General features: G+C 43.9%; 1 protein-coding gene across 1 annotated transcript in view; it reads left to right on the top strand.

Moving 5' to 3' along the window:
* Positions 1-19,676, top strand: part of LOXHD1 (lipoxygenase homology PLAT domains 1) — a 210,918-nt gene that overhangs the window by 89,624 nt on the left and 101,618 nt on the right. The window contains exons 19-27 of the mRNA XM_077817080.1: positions 6,286-6,390; positions 6,478-6,592; positions 8,787-8,941; positions 9,287-9,420; positions 10,807-10,955; positions 12,450-12,554; positions 14,625-14,753; positions 15,751-15,915; positions 19,186-19,367. Of these exons, the coding sequence (XP_077673206.1) occupies positions 6,286-6,390; positions 6,478-6,592; positions 8,787-8,941; positions 9,287-9,420; positions 10,807-10,955; positions 12,450-12,554; positions 14,625-14,753; positions 15,751-15,915; positions 19,186-19,367 (1,239 nt within the window). The remainder of the gene's footprint in view (positions 1-6,285; positions 6,391-6,477; positions 6,593-8,786; positions 8,942-9,286; positions 9,421-10,806; positions 10,956-12,449; positions 12,555-14,624; positions 14,754-15,750; positions 15,916-19,185; positions 19,368-19,676) is intronic.

Here is a 19,676-nt window from a genome sequence, read left to right as displayed (position 1 = left end):
TGATTCTTTACCATTGTCACATTATGCCTTGTACATGTAGGGATAAAGTGAGAAAGGCTAAAAGTCAAGTAGAGTTGGACCTTGCAAAGGGAATTAAAACCAATAGTAAAAGGTTCTATAGCCATATAAAGAAGAAGAAAACAAAGAAAGAAGAAGTGGGACCGCTAAACACTGAGGATGGAGTGGAGGTCAAGGATAATCTAGGCATGGCCCAATATACTTTGCCTCAGTCTTTAATAAGGCTAAAGAGGATCTTAGGAATAATGGTAGCATGACAAACGGGAATGAGGATATGGAGATAGATATTACCATATCTGAGGTAGAAGCGAAACTCGAACAGCTTAATGGGACTAAATCGGGGGGCCCAGATAATCTTCACCCAAGAATATTAAAGGAATTGGCACATGAAATTGCAAGCCCATGAGCAAGAGTTTTTAATGAATCTGTAAACTCAGGGGTTGTACCGTATGACTGGAGAATTGCTAACATAGTTCCTGTTTTTAAGAAAGGGGAAAAAAGGTGATCCAGGTAACTACAGGCCTGTTAGTTTGACATCTGTAGTATGCAAGGTCTTGGAAAAAATTTTGAAGGAGAAAGTAGTTAAGGACATTGAAGTCAATGGTAAATGGGACAAAATACAACATGCTTTTTCAAAAGATAGATCGTGCCAAACCAACCTGAGCTCCTTCTTTGAGAAAGTAACAGATGTTTTAGACAAAGGAAATGCAGTGGATCTAATTTACCTAGATTTCAGTAAGGCATTTGATACCGTGCCACATGGGGAATTATTAGTTAAATTGGAAAAGATGGGGATCAATATGAAAATTGAAAGGTGGATAAGGAACTGGTTAAAGGGAGACTACAGCGGGTCATACTGAAAGGTGAACTGTCAGGCTGGAGGGAGGTTACCAGTGGAGTTCCTCAGAGATCGGTTTTGGGACCAATCTTATTTAACCTTTTTATTACTGACTTTGGCACAAAAAGTGGGAGTTTGCTAATAAAGTTTGCGGATGATACAAAGCTGGGAGGTATTTCCAATTTAGAGAAGGACCGGGATATCATACAGGAGGATCTGGATGACCTTGTAAACTGGAGTAATAGTAATAGGATGAAATTTAATAGTGAGAAGTGTGAGGTCATGCATTTAGGGATTAACAAGAATTTTAGTTATACGCTGGGGACGCATCAATTAGAAGTAACGGAGGAGGAGAAGGACCTTGGAGTATTGGTTGACCACAGGATGACTATGAGCTGCCAATGTGATGTGGCCCTGAAAAAAGCTAATGCAGGCTTGGGATGCATCAGGAGAGGTATTTCCAGTAGAGATAAGGAGGTTTTAGTACCGTTATACAAGGCACTGGTGAGACCTCACCTGGAATACTGTGTGCAGTTCTGGTCTCCCATGTTTAAGAAGGGTGAATTCAAACTGGAACAGGTACAGTGAAGGGCTACTCGGATGATCCGAGGAATGGAAAACTTGTCTTATGAGAGGAGACTCAAGGAGCTTGGCTTGTTTAGCCTAACTAAAAGAAAGTTGAGGGGAGATATGATTGCTCTCTATAAATATATCAGAGGGATAAATACCGGAGAGGAAGAGGAATTATTTAAGCTCAGTACCAATGTGGACACAAGAACAAATGGATATAAACTGATCATTGGGAAGTTTAGACTTGAAATTAGATGAAGGTTTCTAATCGTCAGAGGAGTGAAGTTCTGGAACAGCCTTCCAAGGGAAGCAGTGGGGACAAAAGACCTATCTGGCTTCAAGATTAAACTCAATAAGTTTATGGAGGAGGTGGTATGATGGGATAACATGATTTTGGTAATTAATTGATCTTTAACTATTCATGGTAAATAGACCCAATGGCCTGTGATGGGATATTAGATGGGGTGGGATCTGATTTACCCAGGAAAGAATTTTCTGTAGTATCTGGCTGGTGAAACTTGCCCATATGCTCAGGGTTCAGCTGATTGCCATATTTGGGGTCGGGAAGGAATTTTCCTCCAGGGCAGATTGGCAGAGGCCCTGGGGGTTTTTCACCTTCCTCTGTAGCATGGGGCACGGGTCACTTGCTGGAGGATTCTCTGCACCTTGAAGTCTTTAAACCATGATTTGAGGACTTCAATAGCTCAGACATAGATGAGAGGTTTATCGCAGGAGTGGGTGGGTGAGATTCTGTGGCCTGCATTGTGCAGGAGGTCAGACTAGATGATCATAATGGTCCCTTCTGACCTTAATATCTATGAATCTCAGAGCACTTTATAAAGGTTGGTGTCATCCCCATTTTACAGATGGGGAGATGTAGGCACAGAGACAGAGCCGTCCCTAGCAATTCTGGGGCCCTACGCAGCCCCCCCGTGGGGGGGGGGCGGCAGGCCAGTGGGCTGGAGGCCTCTGTGGGGAGCCGGGGGGAGGGGCAGGGCCCAGGCCTCCACAGGGGGGCAGGGCTGGCTTGGGGGGGAAGGGGAGAACCACCTCCCGCACTCACCAGCGGCGCGGCTGAGGCTGGGTTGCTGCACTCCTGCTGCTGGTGAGTGCAGGCCCAGCCCGGCTGCAGAGCTCAGGGGAGTAGGGGCGGGGCTGGGTCGGAGCAGGGGCGGGGGCCCTGGGCAAGAGCCGGAGCAGGGGCTGGAGCAGCACGCAGTTGCGCAGGGCACCAGGAAATTTGGTGCCCTATGCAGCTGCGTACTTTGCGTATGGGTAAGGACAGCCCTGCGCAGAGAGGATAAAGTGATTTCATTCGGTCACCCAGAGGCAGAGCCAGAAATAGAACCCAGGTCTCCTGGGTCTGAGTCCAGTGTTCTATCCACTAGGTCATACTGCCCCTGTGAGACAGAGATATGCATTCCTTTCTGGGGTCTGCCACTGCCTTGCTTTGTGTGTTTGTACAGCTCTGTTAACCTCTCTCAGCCTCCGTTTCTTCATCTGCAAAACATGGACAACTCCTTTGGGTGTCTCGAGATCCTTGAATGACCAGCACTTTATAAACACTTATCATTTGTTATAGAGACAAGGGTGATGAGGTAATATCTTTTATAAGACCAACTTCTGCTGGTGAGAGAGCCAAGCTTTTGAGCTATACAGGGTTCTTCTTCAGGTTAACATATTTCTAGGGTTAACTACTTAAGCTAAACATTCTGTTCCACCTTGTATTTAGCTGTGATATTCTGAGTTCATTCCCCAGACCTGAAAAAGAACTCTGTTTAAGCTCAAAAGCTTGTCTCTCAGCAGCAGAAGTTGGTCCTATAAAATATATTACCTCACCCACCTTGTCTCTCTAATATCCTGGGACCAACACAGCTACAACAACACTGCATATATAATTTGTTATAACATTTCAAATACCAGCTGTACATTCATCTGTTTCTAAAGTAAATGATCTTCTCCTGACATATTAAATCTTACAGATTTTTATCAATCTTCTACGTAAATCACTCTATTTACATAGCCATGATTGTTTTCTATTAAATGCTTACACAATTTGGAAACCTTAAGTTTAATGTGTGTGACAGGGTCGGGCCAGATGGCAATAGGAGAGTAATAGAAGGCAGATATATTAGCCCCAGGCTAAGTAGGTCCCTTTTCCCTGGGTAAGGTAACAGGGCAGTTTCCAGAACAATCAGGAACCTTCTGGAGACAATTAAGACAGGCTGATTAGAACACCTGCAGCCAATCAAGAAGCTGCTAGAATCAATTAAGGCAGGCTAATCAGGGCACCTGGGTTTTAAAAAGGAGCTCACTTCAGTTTGTGGTGTGTGTGTAAGGAGCTGGGAGCAAGAGGCACTAGGAGCTGAGAGTGAGAACATGGACTGTTGGAGGACTGTGGTGTACAAGCATTATCAGACACCAGGAGGAAGGTCCTATGGTGAGGATAAAGAAGGTGTTGGGAGGAGGCCATGGAGAAGTAGCCCAGGGAGTTGTAGCTGTTGCACAGCTGTTTCAGGAGGCACTCTAGACAGCTGCATTCCACAGGGCCCTGGGCTGGAACTCAGAGTAGAGGGTGGGCCCAGGTTCCCCCCAAATCCTCCCAACTCCTGGTCAGACACAGGAGGAGTCGACCTGGACTGTAAGTTCAGAAAAACGGCCAAGGTGAGGGCTGCTGTGAAGCTCCAAGGTGAGCAAATCTGCCAATAAGCACAAGACCCACCAAGGTAGAGCAGGAACTTTGTCACATGTGTTACCCAATTTCTGCAGTTTTCCAAGTACACAAGGTAGAAGTTTGAAGCATTAGGAGATTAAGGATCTCTATCTTTCCCAATATTAATATTTACAGGAAGATATGGGAAAGAATAAGACCGTATGAACTACATGTTAATGAGACAATGCTATCAGCTACAGACAGGGAATGCTGAATGCACATGAGCTGGGAAAAGAGAGACACTTTTCTCTGTGCTGGGATAGGTGGATCAATTTCAGTTTCCTGATAAACATCCCTTTTACAATTGATTATTGTTTTAATCTGATAAAAATGCTTCTAGGCTGAAGCCTTCTATGCTAAAATGCCAAATTAAAGCCTGAAAAAGAAAATAGTCACAGGGTTCCTAGCATATAAACTACATATCAACACAAAAACCCACCAAAACTAAAAGTGTAATTGGTTATGGGTCCACCATACTGAGAAGCACTTTTTAATGCAGTGGTTCTCAAACTTTTTGGGCTCACGACCTATTTATAAACCTTGATGGCCTGTCGTAACCCAGAGATCCCCAAGACACCCCAGATCCAATACCCTCCTACCTCCGGGCAGGGGTTCATCCAGGGGTGGCAGAGCTTGGAGCTAACATTTGAGATATGATCAACCAGATGTGAACTCCGCAGGCCACTGGGGGGAGGATTGGCAAACCAAGACCCCCCCAAAAATACAGCTCCCCCATATGGCCAATGGGGGACAGAAAGTGAATTGGAGGGAATTTGGGGGCCTGGAGGTGAAATGGGGAAATTGGGGTCCTGGCAGTGTAGTAAGGAAGGAAATGGGAGTTCAGCAGGGGGCCCCCCCACCCCATTTATCCCAGAGTGACCTGCTGCATCCGACGCAAACAGACACCAACCACTCTGTCCCACCGGGTTCAGCTTCCCACATTGGGTGTTATGACCACTGCAGTTGCAACTCTGTTCAGATTTGGCCCACTCTTCCTGACAGGGGGCCCAGCCAGGCCAAATTTGTGTGAGGGGAATTACGATTTGGCACAGGAGATCGCAATGCCATTTGCTCAAATTTGTCCTGATTGGCCCCCGTCTTCATGACAAAGGGGTGGCTGTGCCAAACCTGAGCAGTGCTGTGACCCCTTGCACCAGGTCGCAACATCTGGAGTGGGAGCTGAGCCCAGCCAGCCCTGCAAGGCATTGACACAATCTGGCGACCCAATTTTGGGTCACAACACACAGGTTGAGAAACCTCATTCTAGTGGAGCAAGTTACTAAATAATTTGGGCAAATAGTCTAAAACAATGAGGTGCCCATTCTTCATATCTGCTTTACTGGCTTGAAAGATCTACTCCTACTCCTCCCTGTATAGCCTCTATCACTGTAGTGTCTGAGGATGGTACAATCTTAATGGAGTTTACCATTGCAGCACCCCTGTGAGGTAAGGAAGTGTTATGGGGAACTGAGGCACAGATAGATTAAATTACTTGCCCAAGGTCACACAGGAAATGTGTGGCGGAGGTAGGAATTGAAATCACATCTCTTGAGTGAGTTCAATGTCCTCACCACTAGAACAGTCTTCCACTTTGACTGGCTTACCATACTGCATTGCTAATATTTATTTAAGGAGCACCATATGTATATACAGCATTTTACTGATCACCTAACACCCCCGCCCCCCCAAAAAAACCCCCAATAGTGCAAGGTCCACATCCCAAGAAGCTTGCAGACTGTTAGAGATTAATACAATAGTCAGCCCAGTAATTTAACAAAGGCACAGCTACAATGTTGGTGAAAGCAGGAGAGGCAGGACTGGTACCCAGTAGATCTTAGTTTGGGTGTCTCTGCCACAGATATTCTGTGTGACCTTGTGCAAGTCACTCGGTCAGTTTACATGATGTTTGGTGGAAGAGCACTACACAGTAATTTAGAACAGGAAGTGAAAAAGAACAATCAATCCAGCTGAAACTGGGGAGTGGGGCAGGAAATGACTTGAGCTTCACATCTCACAGCCAAGCTAATAGTGAGGTAATAGCTTTGGGTGTAATGATCCATGTTGAGTTTTAAGCACTGTCGTTGGTTATTTGTGAAGAGAAGACATTTCATGTTCTCTCAGGCCGTAAACTTTTCTTTGGTGGCAGGTAGAGGCTGCAGATGTTGGCAAGATCTACAAGCTCCGAATTGGCCATGATGGGAAGGGCATTGGGGATGGCTGGTTCTTGGAAAGTGTCACTCTTAAATGGATGGTAATGAAGGTGAAGGAGATGGATAAGAAGAAAAAGAAGAAGAAGAAGAAGAAGAAATCCAGTGAGGAAGAGGAGGAGGACTCCCAGCCTGAAGAAGTGATGGAAGTCTGTAAGTTCGTGGCTCACCGCTGGTTGGCTACAGATGAAGGGGATAAGGAACTGGTTGTGGAGCTGATACCCGAGGATGGATCTGAACTTGAGGGTAAACTTCAGCAGTAAATACGTGTCCCTAAGTATCTCATAATCAATAACAAAAAATTACATTAAGAGAGCAGTACACAGTTAAGCACTCAAAAGTCTGGAAATGCCATAAAGTCCTATATACCCCCTTATCTCTACCCCCTGGTGCATTCAGAATAGCTCAAAGAATGTGCTTCTGCCAGGCTGCTACACCACCCCAACCCCAGTGAAATGAAAAAAAACAGCAAATTTAACAATGAGAAAAACATGTACTTTTCACACAGCATGTACTTCTAGGGGAATCCTGTGCAAAAAAAAAAATCTGCAAACAATATTTAAAAATTCTGCATATTTTATTTGTCAAAATAACACAATATAATCACACCAGTTTCAATTATTTTGGTAATTTATTTCAAAATACCTCTCAGCAAAGTATGTCTGTAACAATTCAGGCAACAAAAAGAAAAGATTCAGGAAATGTCTGTTTGACAAATAAATTCTTTAGTAGGCATATTAATACAGAACATTGAGTAATTCATTTAAACTACAATACAGAAACATATTTCCTGCACCCCTCAGAAGTAGTGCAAAGGCTTGGGGGAGTCAGGGGTAATGAAAGAGCTGAGGAAGAGGGAAGGAGCCTGGGAGTGAACCTGGAGGGTTGGTGGATATGGATGGGAAAAGTATGGAACAGGATTTTTTTGTGGGGAGAAGGATTGTTAGGGAGCTGGGGTTCCTCCCCCATGCAGACCCTGGCTGACCCCTAGCCTCTCCCATTCAGTCAGACACATCTGCCCCTGTCCCCATGTGGCCTTGCAGCCCTCCTTCCGCATGCCCATGTGACCCTCCAGCCCCTCTCCCCCAAACTCATGTGGTCCTGCAGCCCCCCTCCCATTCAGTTCATGGCTCAATGCTGTCACCACTAGCTCCTGTCTGTCCCTCCCACTAGCCCTTCTGAACCCCAGTCTGTTACCTTCCTGTAGCCCCATGTGCCCCACTCTGTCCATGCTGTGCCTCCTCACCTGGCCCCACTGTGAGGAATGCATCCCTTTCCCGAACCTCTCTGCCCTCTGGCGGCCCTCTCTTCTGGTGCCACAGCAGCCCCTGGCCAGAAAAGGGAATAATTGCAGTGCCTCTCCAGCAGAATCTATATTCTGCAGAGAAAAAAAATCGGAATGAATTCTGTACATGCGCAGTGGCACAGAATTCCCCCAGGTATAAGCATGTCATTAACCTGTGGAGCTTACTGCCACAAGATATCATTGAGGCTAAGGGTTTAGGATGGTTAAAGAAAACCCAGATTCAGCATTTATATGGCTAACAAGAATGTATGACATTACAATAGATAGGGTAAAAAATAAGATCTAAATCCTTATGTTCACAGAAGCAAACATGGGGGTTTGGAAGAAAAGTCCTAAATGGCTGGGTTATTCCACAGTGGTCCACTAGGGGTTTCTTGAAACTTCCTCTGAAGCATCTAGTGTTGGCCACTGTTGGAGACTGAATATTAGACTATATGAGTGTAAGTGTAACCCACACACCTCCTGGGTGTGGTGTTCTGTCCCATCTAGTGGCACTGAGACCACTTAGAGAAAGAGATTAATGAGTCTGTTCTACAGCCTTAGTTAACAGCCATATGGCTTTTAGTTCATGCAGTAGATGCTCATGCATTTAGCTCCAAGGGTCCCATGTTCAATCCTGCTTGCGGACGACCAGGGTCTGTCAGCATTACATAAGCTGGTGAGCAAATAACCTGGGTAGGGAAGGTTAAAATAAAGCTCAAGTAAGAGTTCAGTTCAAGGCCCTTTCCTCAGAGCTGGCTTTATTATCACAAAAGGATTGGAAACAAGAGCAACCAACTCAGAACAGTTGGTCCCAGCCAAGCTGGGAGGGCAGAGGTCACAACATTCTTCCTTGCTTTCCTGGCTTACTGACAGCTTCCGTGGAGGGACTTCCTCCAGGGTCTTACCTCAACTCTTACCTCCTCTAGAATGATCCAGAAGCATTCCTTTATATAGTTTCTGGCAGGCAATCACATGACAGTCACCTGATCCCTCTCCAGCGTCTGGACCACAACTCAGAGCAAACCTCATCTTAATGGGGCTGGCGATGCCTGTGCTTATAGGCCAGCATGTTGTTATAATGGACTACTGTCTGATCCAGCATGACAGTTCCTATGTTCCTGTGTCATCTCTTCTGTGCAACTTCACTTACAGAGAACACCTATGAGGTCCATGTCATCACTGGGAATGTGTGGGGTGCTGGGACTGATGCTAATGTCTTCTTGAGCATCTATGGCGAAGGAGGAGGAGACACTGGTGAGCGCCAGCTGAAAAGGTCCAACCAGCTGAACAAATTTGAGAAGGGCCAGGTAAGGCATTAATTAGTCACTCAAGCAAACAAAAGGCAGGTATGATCCTCTGTCCTTGAACACAAGCTTCTGGTCCTTCATTGCTACATCTTTTCAGTAAACCTCAGGCTTTTCTTTGAATTAAAAGTTCGGACATCTGGTTTTCTCTCTCAAACAAATAGAGGTGGGAAATACCTCAAATAGAGGAGAGACAGATTAAAGCTGATGGTAATATGATTTTAATATCTGAGAAAGCACGAGAGAGTTTGCACTTTTTTTTAATGGAAAAAATACCCAGTCCAGGGCACTGACTCCCCATAGGCTTGAGTGTGAAACACTACTCTGCCTCTGTTTCTGCTTTTGCAGGAAGATATATTCACCATCAAAGCCATTGATCTGGGAGTACTGAAGAAACTGCGGATTCGTCATGACAACTCCAGCAGCAACCCAGCCTGGTTCCTGGACAGAGTGGAGATTGTTGATCTCAAGAACAACACCAGGTGAGCAGATTGCTGCACTCCATTCATGATATTGGATGCATGGGATTCATACTTCTGGTCAGATAAATATAAAGCCTTAGAAATACAAAGAACATAGTGATTTTGTTACATGTGTCATGAATTCAAACTGGATGATCCTCTTAGAATGCTAAAATAATGGTGCTGTTGGATGTGGGGATGGCTCTCTCAGACGTATGTGCAGAGGACCCCGGCTCTGTGCAAGAGGGAGGAAGATGGTATAAAGATGTGTGTGCAGGATGCACATCGTTCCCACTGTCATCACCCATCCAGACCTGTGCTGAAAAGGCACTACAGCTCCTGTCTCTGTTTCCTTTTCTAAGACTCCCCTTCACGAGAGCTCCTGGGGTAAATTATCAGTGCAAGTAGCCCTGGGAGACCAGCTCTAATGGTGTTAAACTGACTGGGAGCCTAGAGCCAGTAATGAGGCAGCAGTGTTCAATACTGATAGCTTTGGGCTCTGGGAAATCCCCTGAGATCTTCTGGGATCAAAGTGAAACTCGGGCCAGTGAAGTATGGAAGCAGAATTTACCATTTCTTCCAGGAGGAACACACTCCACTTGAAGGAAATTCCTTGACCTATGGGTTCCCTCCTATAGCTTGTACTCTGGAAGCTTGTGACCTAGCACTGGATTTGCTTTTTACATATATGGGGGGAAATAAACCAATGAGCTAAATCCAAAGGTCCTGACCCAGGCAACTTGAGAGGGAGCCGACTGAGTAAAACTTGAGCCCCCAATCCATCAGAATGCTTAAGCATGTGCTCAACGTCAAGCATGTGAATAGTTCCTCTGACTTTAGTGGGGCTTCTCCCATGTTAAAAGTTAAGCATGTTCCTAAGTGCTTTGCTGGTTTGGAATCTGAGTGAGGACATCAAGACTCGTTCTGTGGTTTGTAAATATGGAGTATATTTTACTGTGAGACTATCATTAACCCTTAGGTTATTTATTTGCTTCTGGGCCTCAAAATAAAATGAGCCAGGTGGGACTGACAACTTGACACTTAATACCTATCAGCAGGCATCAGTTGCCAGGCCTGGATAAGTCCACACAAAGGGAACAAAAGACAAGGAAGGAGACACATTTATGCTTATCAGCTTTGAGTGCTGTTACTCTTTGTTAACTAGCCTCTCAACTTTGGTAATGACTGCTGTTCATATCTGTGAAGTGCTTTGAAGATGAAAAGTCCAGTGTGAGTGCTGTGTACCACTGGTTTCAGAGTAACAGCCGTGTTAGTCTTTATTCGCAAAAAGAAAAGGAGTACTTGTGGCACCTTAGAGACTAACCAATTTATTTGAGCATAAGCTTTCGTGAGCTACAGCTCACTTCATCGGATGCATACTGCTAATAACCACTGTTATTCTTACAGGTATTATTTCCCATGCCAGCGGTGGTTGGCAGGTGAGGAAGATGATGGTCAGATTGCCAGGGAGCTGGTCCCAGTGGATGAAGCATTTATAAGGAAAGATTCGGACAATGATAACCAGTCCCTTGCATCTCTGGGCCTGGAACAGAAAGGTTTGCAGCAGTCTTGTGATTCTTTCAATAAGTAAAAAGGAAGCCAAGTTATGAATAGCTCTAAGAGTGTTCTCAATTATCATATTTGTTAGGCCATGAAAAAGTCCCCTCCTAGATCATGAGATTATTACGTGTGAATGAAATGTGAAATACTCAGTGACCTGTAAGCCACGAAGCCCCACCCCGACCCCATTCTCGTGAACTGTAATCACCTTGCAAGACTGGACCCAGCGTGTGGAAAGGTTTCAGAGTGGTAGGCATCCGTAGAGTCCTCATCTGTTTCAGTCTCTCCCTTTCTCTTGCAAAGGAGCAAGTGCTGCAATACATCTGAATTGGAATACACAGCCACCATTGAAACCATAGCCGCTTAGCCGTGCTAGTTAGCAGTGGGTACAAGTCTGGATATGAAACTGGCCGGATGTCAGTGACTAAAACCAGAGACTGTTGCTATCAAGGGAAAGAACCTGAAAATGTATCTTTTTTTCATTCAGTACCCTGCTGTCTTATGATCGGAGGTGGTGGTGGCCCACTGGGGGCCGTAAGCAGGAATATTCCCACCCCCGCACACACACACACAACATATACTAAAAAAGCAAATAGGGGGGCCCCCTTGAGCTGCTCGGGGACCTATGCAATTGCTTGGTCAGCTTATGCCTCATGCCAGCTCTGCTTATGTTTATCTTCCTGAAACTACCTTGTATCCAGTGTGCTTGATTGTCCATGCCGACAACTGAATAATGACGCCACCATGGGGCCTGATCCTGCAAGATGCTGAGTGTCCTGGATTTCCACTGACTCCAATGGGAGTTGAGAGCCTTAAGCTAAGCGCCTGTGTCCATATTTATATGGCTGAATAAGTGGGCTAATTTTCAAAAATGTTGAGCACCCAGTAGTTTCCATTGACTTCAGTGGGAGCTTCTTGCTGCTCAACACTTTTGAAAATCAGGATACTCCTTTGGGTGCCTAAATATGGATCAATGAGTCTAACTTTAAGCACCCATGTTTGACAATCTTGGCTTAGTATTTTGTCATGTTGTGGATACAACTTCTAGGAATTTCCACAGTTCTTAAGAGTTTGCCACACTTTTCAGATGATGGTGTTGTGGGAAACTATACAAATCTGATATAGTGAAGGACTGTCTGTATATATAAAATCTGGTGCTTTAAATGAAATGTTATTGTAGATTGCAGCAAGAAACAAATCTGAGAAGCATGTGAGACTCCCAGGAAATAAATGGGAAGTCTGAACAGCTCTCTCGTCTGTAAAGATGGAGAAAGCATTACTGAATGAAGAGCGGTCGCAGACCCTGCAGCCCACAGTCCTGTTTCACCCTAGCAAATACCAGAACAAACGACAGGAATTACTGTCAGAGCTTTAGGAATATACTCTGACTGTCCAAAATAAATAAATAACATGTGCAATGAAACAAGAAGAAATAGAATTAGTAGCTGCTCAGTGTTCACACTCTCAAATTAAGAAATGCTTTTTGACAGCTAAATCAACTACTTATACTGTGAAAGTGAAAACCGGGGACAAGAAGAATTCTGGGACAGATGCCAATGTCTTCATCATTCTTTATGGAAATAAAGATGACACGGGTAAGAACCAAGTATAACCCGTGTCAGAGAGATGGGGTCCGTGCTGTTGGTATAATTGACTGAAATGGCTGAGAAGAGTTTGGGGTTTTTTTTTGCTTTCCTCAATACAGTATCTGTTCTCAGTTAAGATGAATTCATATTCTTGCTGTAAGTCTTTTTCTTATCAAAGTGCATAGGAAAGCCAATGTTATTTAGCATTTTAGTTACTAGGGGATAGAGCCTCAGCTCCTGCAAATCACTGTCATTCCATGGGCTTCAATGGAGCTAGGCCAATTTACACCAGCTGTGTAAGCCAAATTGTTGACAGCATAGATTAAAACAAAGAGTAGGAAAACAGAACACTGGGTCTGGGTCAACTCATTTGTATCCCAGCAAGGGATACAGCCCACTCTAGAAACCCAGCTTGTCTTCAACTGCTGAGATGTTGCAGAAATATTTGATCTGTTGATGAGCAAACCCTGTTGGGACCGACACGATGCATATGTAGTGAATCTCAGTATTTGTGAAAGTGACAGACAGTGAAGAGAAGTGTAGGGCAAATTCCCTTGCACAACTTTCAGAGTAGCAAACGTGTTAGTCTGTATCTGCAAAAAGAACAGGAGTACTTGTGGCACCTTAGAGACTAACAAATTTATTAGAGCATAAGCTTTCGTGAGTTACAGCCCACTTCATCAGATGCATAGAATGGAACATATAGTAAGAAGATATATATATATATATATATATATATATGTATACAGAGAAGGTGGAAGTTGCCATACAAACTGTAAGAGGCTAATTAATCAATATGAGCTATTATCAGCAGGAGAAAAAAGCTTTTGTAGTGATAATCGAGATGGCCCATTTAGACAGTTGACAAGAAGGTGTGAGGAAACTTAACATGGGGAAATAGATTCAATATGTGTAATGAACCAGCCACTCCCAGTCTCTACTGGAACCCAAGTTAATGGTATCTTCTACGCAAAAGAATAAATGGACACAAATCTGACATCAGGAATCATAACATTCAAAAACCGGTAGGAGAACACTTCAACCTCTCTGGACACTCAGTAAAAGACTTAAGGGTGGCAATTTTGCAAAAGAAAAGCTTCAAAAATAGACTCCAACGAGAAACTGCTGAGCTTGAATTAATATGCAAACTAGATACCATTAACTTGGGTTTCAATAGAGACTGGGAGTGGCTGGGTCATTACACATATTACACATCCAATGAAGTGGACTGTAGCCCACGAAAGCTTATGCTCTAATAAATTTGTTAGTCTCAAAAGTGCCACAAGTACTCCTTTTCTTCTTGCACAACTTGGACCACATCTCTAGCTGGCCCTTCAACAGCATAGCTGCTGTGGCACTGAAGGGAGACCGCTCAACTGAAGAGAGATGTGATGTGTATTTTGGTGTGTGTGGGGGGGGGTTATATACAGTTGAAAATCTAGGGTTCAGTGTGACAAAGGACAGGTTGGAAACCAGATCTCCAGGGATGAAAGGCCATTTATTACACCGTAGGCAAATCCCCCATTCCTGTTTACAATCCCAAAGAATTGATTTTTATACACTAAACCAATGATACTCAGACTGCAGCTAACAAGCCGCAAGTGGCTCTTTAATGTGTCTCCTGCGGCTCTTTGAAGGACATGATATTAAAACACTGTGTGATTTAATTATTAACCAATCTAAGTTATTAACCAATCAGCATAAGTGCTGGAAGTAGGTGTGTTGGGGATGCTGCCACACCCCTTGGCTTGAAATGATCCATCATACACAGAGTTTACAGTTGGGTTCAATGACTCTCAGCCCTCCCCCACTATACAAATTGTTCCAGCACCCCTGCCAATCAGGATGCTTTTACTATGTTATTAACCAATTATAGTTGATACAGTAATAATACTTGGTCTCTCATTTTACTGTGAGAATAATTATATATACACACACACACACATCTAATCTATCTATCTATTAAATGAAACAATGAGTTCACATTTTTTGGGTAATGCTGATTGCTAATTTGGCTTCAACCACTGAGGTTTGAGTATCATTGCACTAAACAATATTTGTATGTGCTACAACAAACAGGGATAATCAATCTAAAGGCCTCCAAAACTAACAAGAACAAATTTGAGCGTGGGAAGGTCGATGAGTTTACAGTGGAGTCTGTGGACATTGGAGACCTGAAAAAAATAAAGATTGGCCATGACAATAAAGGTAAGATGACCTGGCACAACATAGCTTTCCTTGTTCCACATGTGGGGGTTATATTTGGAAATATTCATTTCATGACTTATTTATTAACATGCTGGTCATTACTATCATCATGTGCTTGGTGCTTTGCAGACAAATGTACAGGTCCTTTCCCCAAGGAGCCTGAAATTTAATTTAGACATGGTACAGCAGTGGTGGCAAATGAGGTGTAAGCGGCATGAGCAGTGTTGAAACACAGCTGTTTTTTCATCCTTTTGTAAGCTGTGATATTATAGCAGGAGGAGTATGCACCAGGGTGGAAAGGCTACCCAGGAGAAGTGAACATTGCAAGGGAATTGCTGTACAAAACCATTATTCCATGAAGGGGTGATGCCAATCCTCTGTCTGGCTTTATAACCACCTTGTGGTATATATTCAGGGCATTCCGACCTGATTGCTATGCTTTAAAATGATCTGGATTTCAAAATGGGATCTGTAGATAATAAAACCCTGGTGCTAAATTCACACAAAGGGCCCAGATTTTCACAAGTGACTAGTGGTTCCAGGTGCCTCAGTTTTTGAATGCCTGACTTCAGACATTTTAAAGGGGCCTGATTTTCAGAAAGTGCTGCAAACCCTCCCTCTGATAATGAGGCCCCTTTAGTCTCCCACTAGACATTCAGACTCTGAGGCACCCCAAACACGTAGCCACTTTTGAAAAAATTGGCCTCAAGTTCTGACAAAAGAAGCAAGAGCGAGCGAGAGTCTAATGGTGATGGCACAGCACTGCCAGGCCAGTGAGCTCCTCCTGTGTGCTGACCCTGGTTTTAACTCCCTCTGGGACTTCGGGCAAGTCACTTAGCAGTAACTTGTCTACTGCAAGTGACTTTTCTGTAGAACTGAATGCTAACACTTACCTCTTTCACAGGGATCTTGCGGGATGAATTAATTATTTCATTGTCTGTAAAGCGCTTTGCTGGTGAAAAGTGCTATTCGCTCTGAGTATAATCTCCTGCTACAGGTGGCTCCGCTGGCTGGTTTCTGGAATGGGTGGAAATTGATGCCCCATCACTTGGGCAATGCCTGAAGTTCCCTTGTGGCCGCTGGCTGGATAAATCAGAAGATGATGGAGCCACTGAGAGAGATCTCTTCCCTGCAGAACTGCAGACAAAAGAATATGTTCCATGTATGTAGAGTTTTGCCTTGTGGCAGACATTGAATTGCTCCTCTCTAAGCCCCCTGCTTTCCCCTTTCCCTATTTCTGGGGGTGGGAATCCACTGTGCTTCTCATTCCTCACATTCACAACTTTGGGGCTCTCTCTGACTCTTTTCCACATATGCTGGCTGTCGCCAAATCTTGTCACTTCTGCATCCATGGTTTTTTTTAAAATCTACTCCTTCTCTTTATTAGGAAGATGGTCCAGTAGTTAAGGTGCTAGCCTGGGACTTGGAAATGAAGTTCCATTCCTTGCCCTGCCACACACTTCCTGTGTAGCCTTGGCCAAGTCACTTAGCCTGTCTGTGTGCCTCGGTTCTCCCTCTGTAAAACGTGGACAATAGGACTTGCCTTCTTCACAGGATTGTTATTAGGATAACTAACCTTAAAGACTGTGAGGCACTCAGATACTATAGGTTTATAGATTCTTTCTTCTCTCCCCTGCCCAAACCCTGGTTCATGCCATTGTTCCTTCTCACCTGGACTATCCTCCTCTCTGGCCACCCTGATCTTTACCGTCCCCTCTTCAAACTATCCAACAGTCAGAAGCTACCATAATCTTTCTCTGGTGATGCTCTGACAGTGTCTCCTCACTCACGTCCCTACCACCGCTGCCGCTCTGACCATGGTATCCCCTGTCTCTCAAGCACATTTGCACTTTCTTTCCACATAAAACATTAGTGGTGGAAGAAGGGATGCTCCTTGTACCCTTCCCCACCACCACCCCTTGTGCATTCAGTCTGCTGTCAGACATAACTGGCCCCAGGTTTAGAATAATAAATAGATAGACACATGGGATGAATGTCAACCCATCGCAAGGCCTCTGCAAACAGATCACACTTCAGCCCTAGGGACCATCCATGTCACATTTCAACCCTATGGGACTTAACCAGTGCATAATGCTTGCGCTGATCCTCTTCAGAGGAGTGACTGTCACCCATAGTACCATGGTTTTGCTTCTCACCGTGTTTTTCCTGAGACGTATCACATATGGTGTTAAATTCTTGATACATAACTTGAGTGGGTAATTTATTAGGGGTATTACATGATGTAAGAGTTTCTGGAATGCCAGCTCTTCGTGTATAAAGCTTATTTGTGTCAGCAGCGTCTGGGACCAGCAATCAGGGCTATGTAGAAGGAGACTTGCAAGATGCTAGAACCAAGCATAAATACACAAGCACGTAAATACACATGTTGTACTATTCACAATATTCTAATTTCCCAACTATTAACCTGGTGATTTCAAATTGCCACTAAAATGGTCTGACATGGTTCATGATCGCTCATGCCAAATTATTTCCCTGAGCATGGGAAACATGTCATTGTTGTGCCCGTTAAAACAGTGCCTGTGGGGTACAACCTGAAAATGAAAGGGGATTCTGACAGCTGAGAGCTGTGACCTTGTGTTGCTGATTCAGTTCTAAACTGATGTTAATATTCAAATAAATAAACCAAGCATAGCAGCCTTGAGAAGATCAGATCATTTTTAATTCATAACGCATAGCAGGCCATTTTGGTCTCCAGGATTAGTTCTTTATTTTTACCTATTGCAGGAAACTATTTCAGTTTATCTGCAGCATGGGCAAATAGGTTTCATTGGTTCTGGCAAAAAGAATATTAAGTACCTTCAGGCTGATTGTCTCTAAAATCAAATTTCTTCATCTCTGTTCTCCTGAGAGCTGTGTTTAGAAAGCCTGGATAGTTAATGAAGGATTATGCTCTGATATGCATAATCACAGTTACTCCAGCAATAATAGAAGTAGTGCCAGAAATACGCCATCTGTTCTGATCAGTGAGTCCTGGAACTCCCAGCACCGTGGCATAAAGCATAACAAAAAATATTGAAATGGGTGGAGTGTGGGAGAGCACAGGATTATAAGCAGCTCAGAAAGATGCACAGAAAAAGGAAGAGAATGGTTGAAGTGGGGTTTGATAGACATGAACAGGTAAACCAAAGAGAACAGAAGGGCAACCAGAATGACAGAGTAGGGGTAGAAAAAATGGAAGCCCATGGTACGTGTATGGGCCAAATGCTGCACAACTCTAACAGAGACCGGTAGCATCCTGAGTGTGAGTCAGCAAAGATATTATTTCTATTTAGGGTTCAAGAACTCCAAAGAGGCCTTTGATAATTTGAAATAAAATAAATAATATTAACGCTGAGCTCCTGTCAGGCACTTTTCATCCATATACCTCAAAACGCTGAACAAAAGAGAGTAAATATTATTCTCCACATTGGGAAACTGAGACACAGAGAAGGGAAGTGACTTGCTCAAGGTTATGTAACAGGTCAGTGACAGAGCCAGGAATCTGTCCTGGTCTTGTGGCCCCCCAGGCCAGTCCCCTATATCCTGGGCTAGTCTATTTCTTACATCAGTAAGAGTCTGAAAAAGAATAAGAATAAGGAACAACTGTAGGAAGTATGGAATTAAAGGCAACAGTAAATTCTAGAGAGACCGAAGTAGGAATAAGGAAGGTTTAAAGGGCCCAATTCATTGTTGCTCTGCACGTTGTATAGTCACAGTTCTAATTAGGTAGCATTTTATGCCCACTTTGCACTACTGTAGGTGACTGGACAAGGTGCAGGGCATTGGAGAATCTGGCCTCAAGAGAACACTAGATAAAAGAGTGAAATGGAGATTAGTTCTTTAAAGCGAGAGGCAGGTTCACATTCCTTCCCTCCCCCACCAACCCAGTTGATGTTACCTCCGCAAACTAATACTTAAAATAGTCCAAAAGTTTTAATGAGGTTTATATAGAATTTTTCATACCAGCTCCAGCTAGTTCAGTTTTGCCAGTTTGCTTAGTTACTCAAAAATCTTCTGAGTCTTTTCAAGACTCAGCGTACTGTGGGAGATTCATGTTTCAATGACTTTGCAGTATAAATATTCAGAGCTCTCTTGACTCCCAGGATTAAATCCAGTGGGTCAGATTCCAACCTCAGTAAATCAGTATGAATTCAGAGTAGCTCTGTTGGCTTCATAGATTTAAATGGAGTTCTCCAGATTTACGCTGGTGTAACTGAGATCAGAATCCAGCCTGATGGCTTGCAACATAATGTAACAGTTGTACATAACTTCCGTGTGTATAATTCCTAATGATGCTTTGTAAACGTTGACATTTCTAATCTAGGTTTGAGTTTGTTAAATTCTAAAATGAATGATAGACTTTCCCAGTTGGAAGCCTGGCTTTTTGCTCACAGCCCCTGGTTTGTTTGCTGTTTTTCTCTGCTTGCCTTAGTTGTCCCTTATGAGATCACAGTTTACACCAGTGACATCTTTGGAGCTGGCACTGATGCGGATGTTTTCATTGTTCTCTATGGAAGTAATGGAATCTGCAGCCAACAGAAATCCCTGTGCCAGAACAAGAGAGAGCAAAGGATGTGCTTTGAGAGGAACTCAGTGGATCAGTTCATTGTGGAGGTAAAATAAAAAATATTTGCTCTTTTTCAGGAGCAATGATTGGGTGCGGGGTTTAGGGACACAAAGTGAAGAGAAAAGCAGTTGGAATGTGGAAAAACATTGAAAAAGGACTCTTCATGACAGCTGGGTGAAATTTTTTGGATGTCTAATTCTGGACAAAAGGTTCATTTTTGGCCGACCTGAAACTATTTGTGAATTTGACATGAATTGTTTTGGCCATTCACAGACTGGCCAGAGAAGGAAGATGTGGGGGTGCTGCTGGACCCTTATAACCTTTATCCCAGTGGTGGGGGCACTCATGTGGAGACC

Source organism: Eretmochelys imbricata, chromosome 5 (genome assembly GCF_965152235.1).
Source record: "Eretmochelys imbricata isolate rEreImb1 chromosome 5, rEreImb1.hap1, whole genome shotgun sequence".
Taxonomy (NCBI): Eukaryota; Metazoa; Chordata; order Testudines; family Cheloniidae; genus Eretmochelys; species Eretmochelys imbricata.
This window is presented reverse-complemented; position numbering and strand designations above follow the sequence as displayed.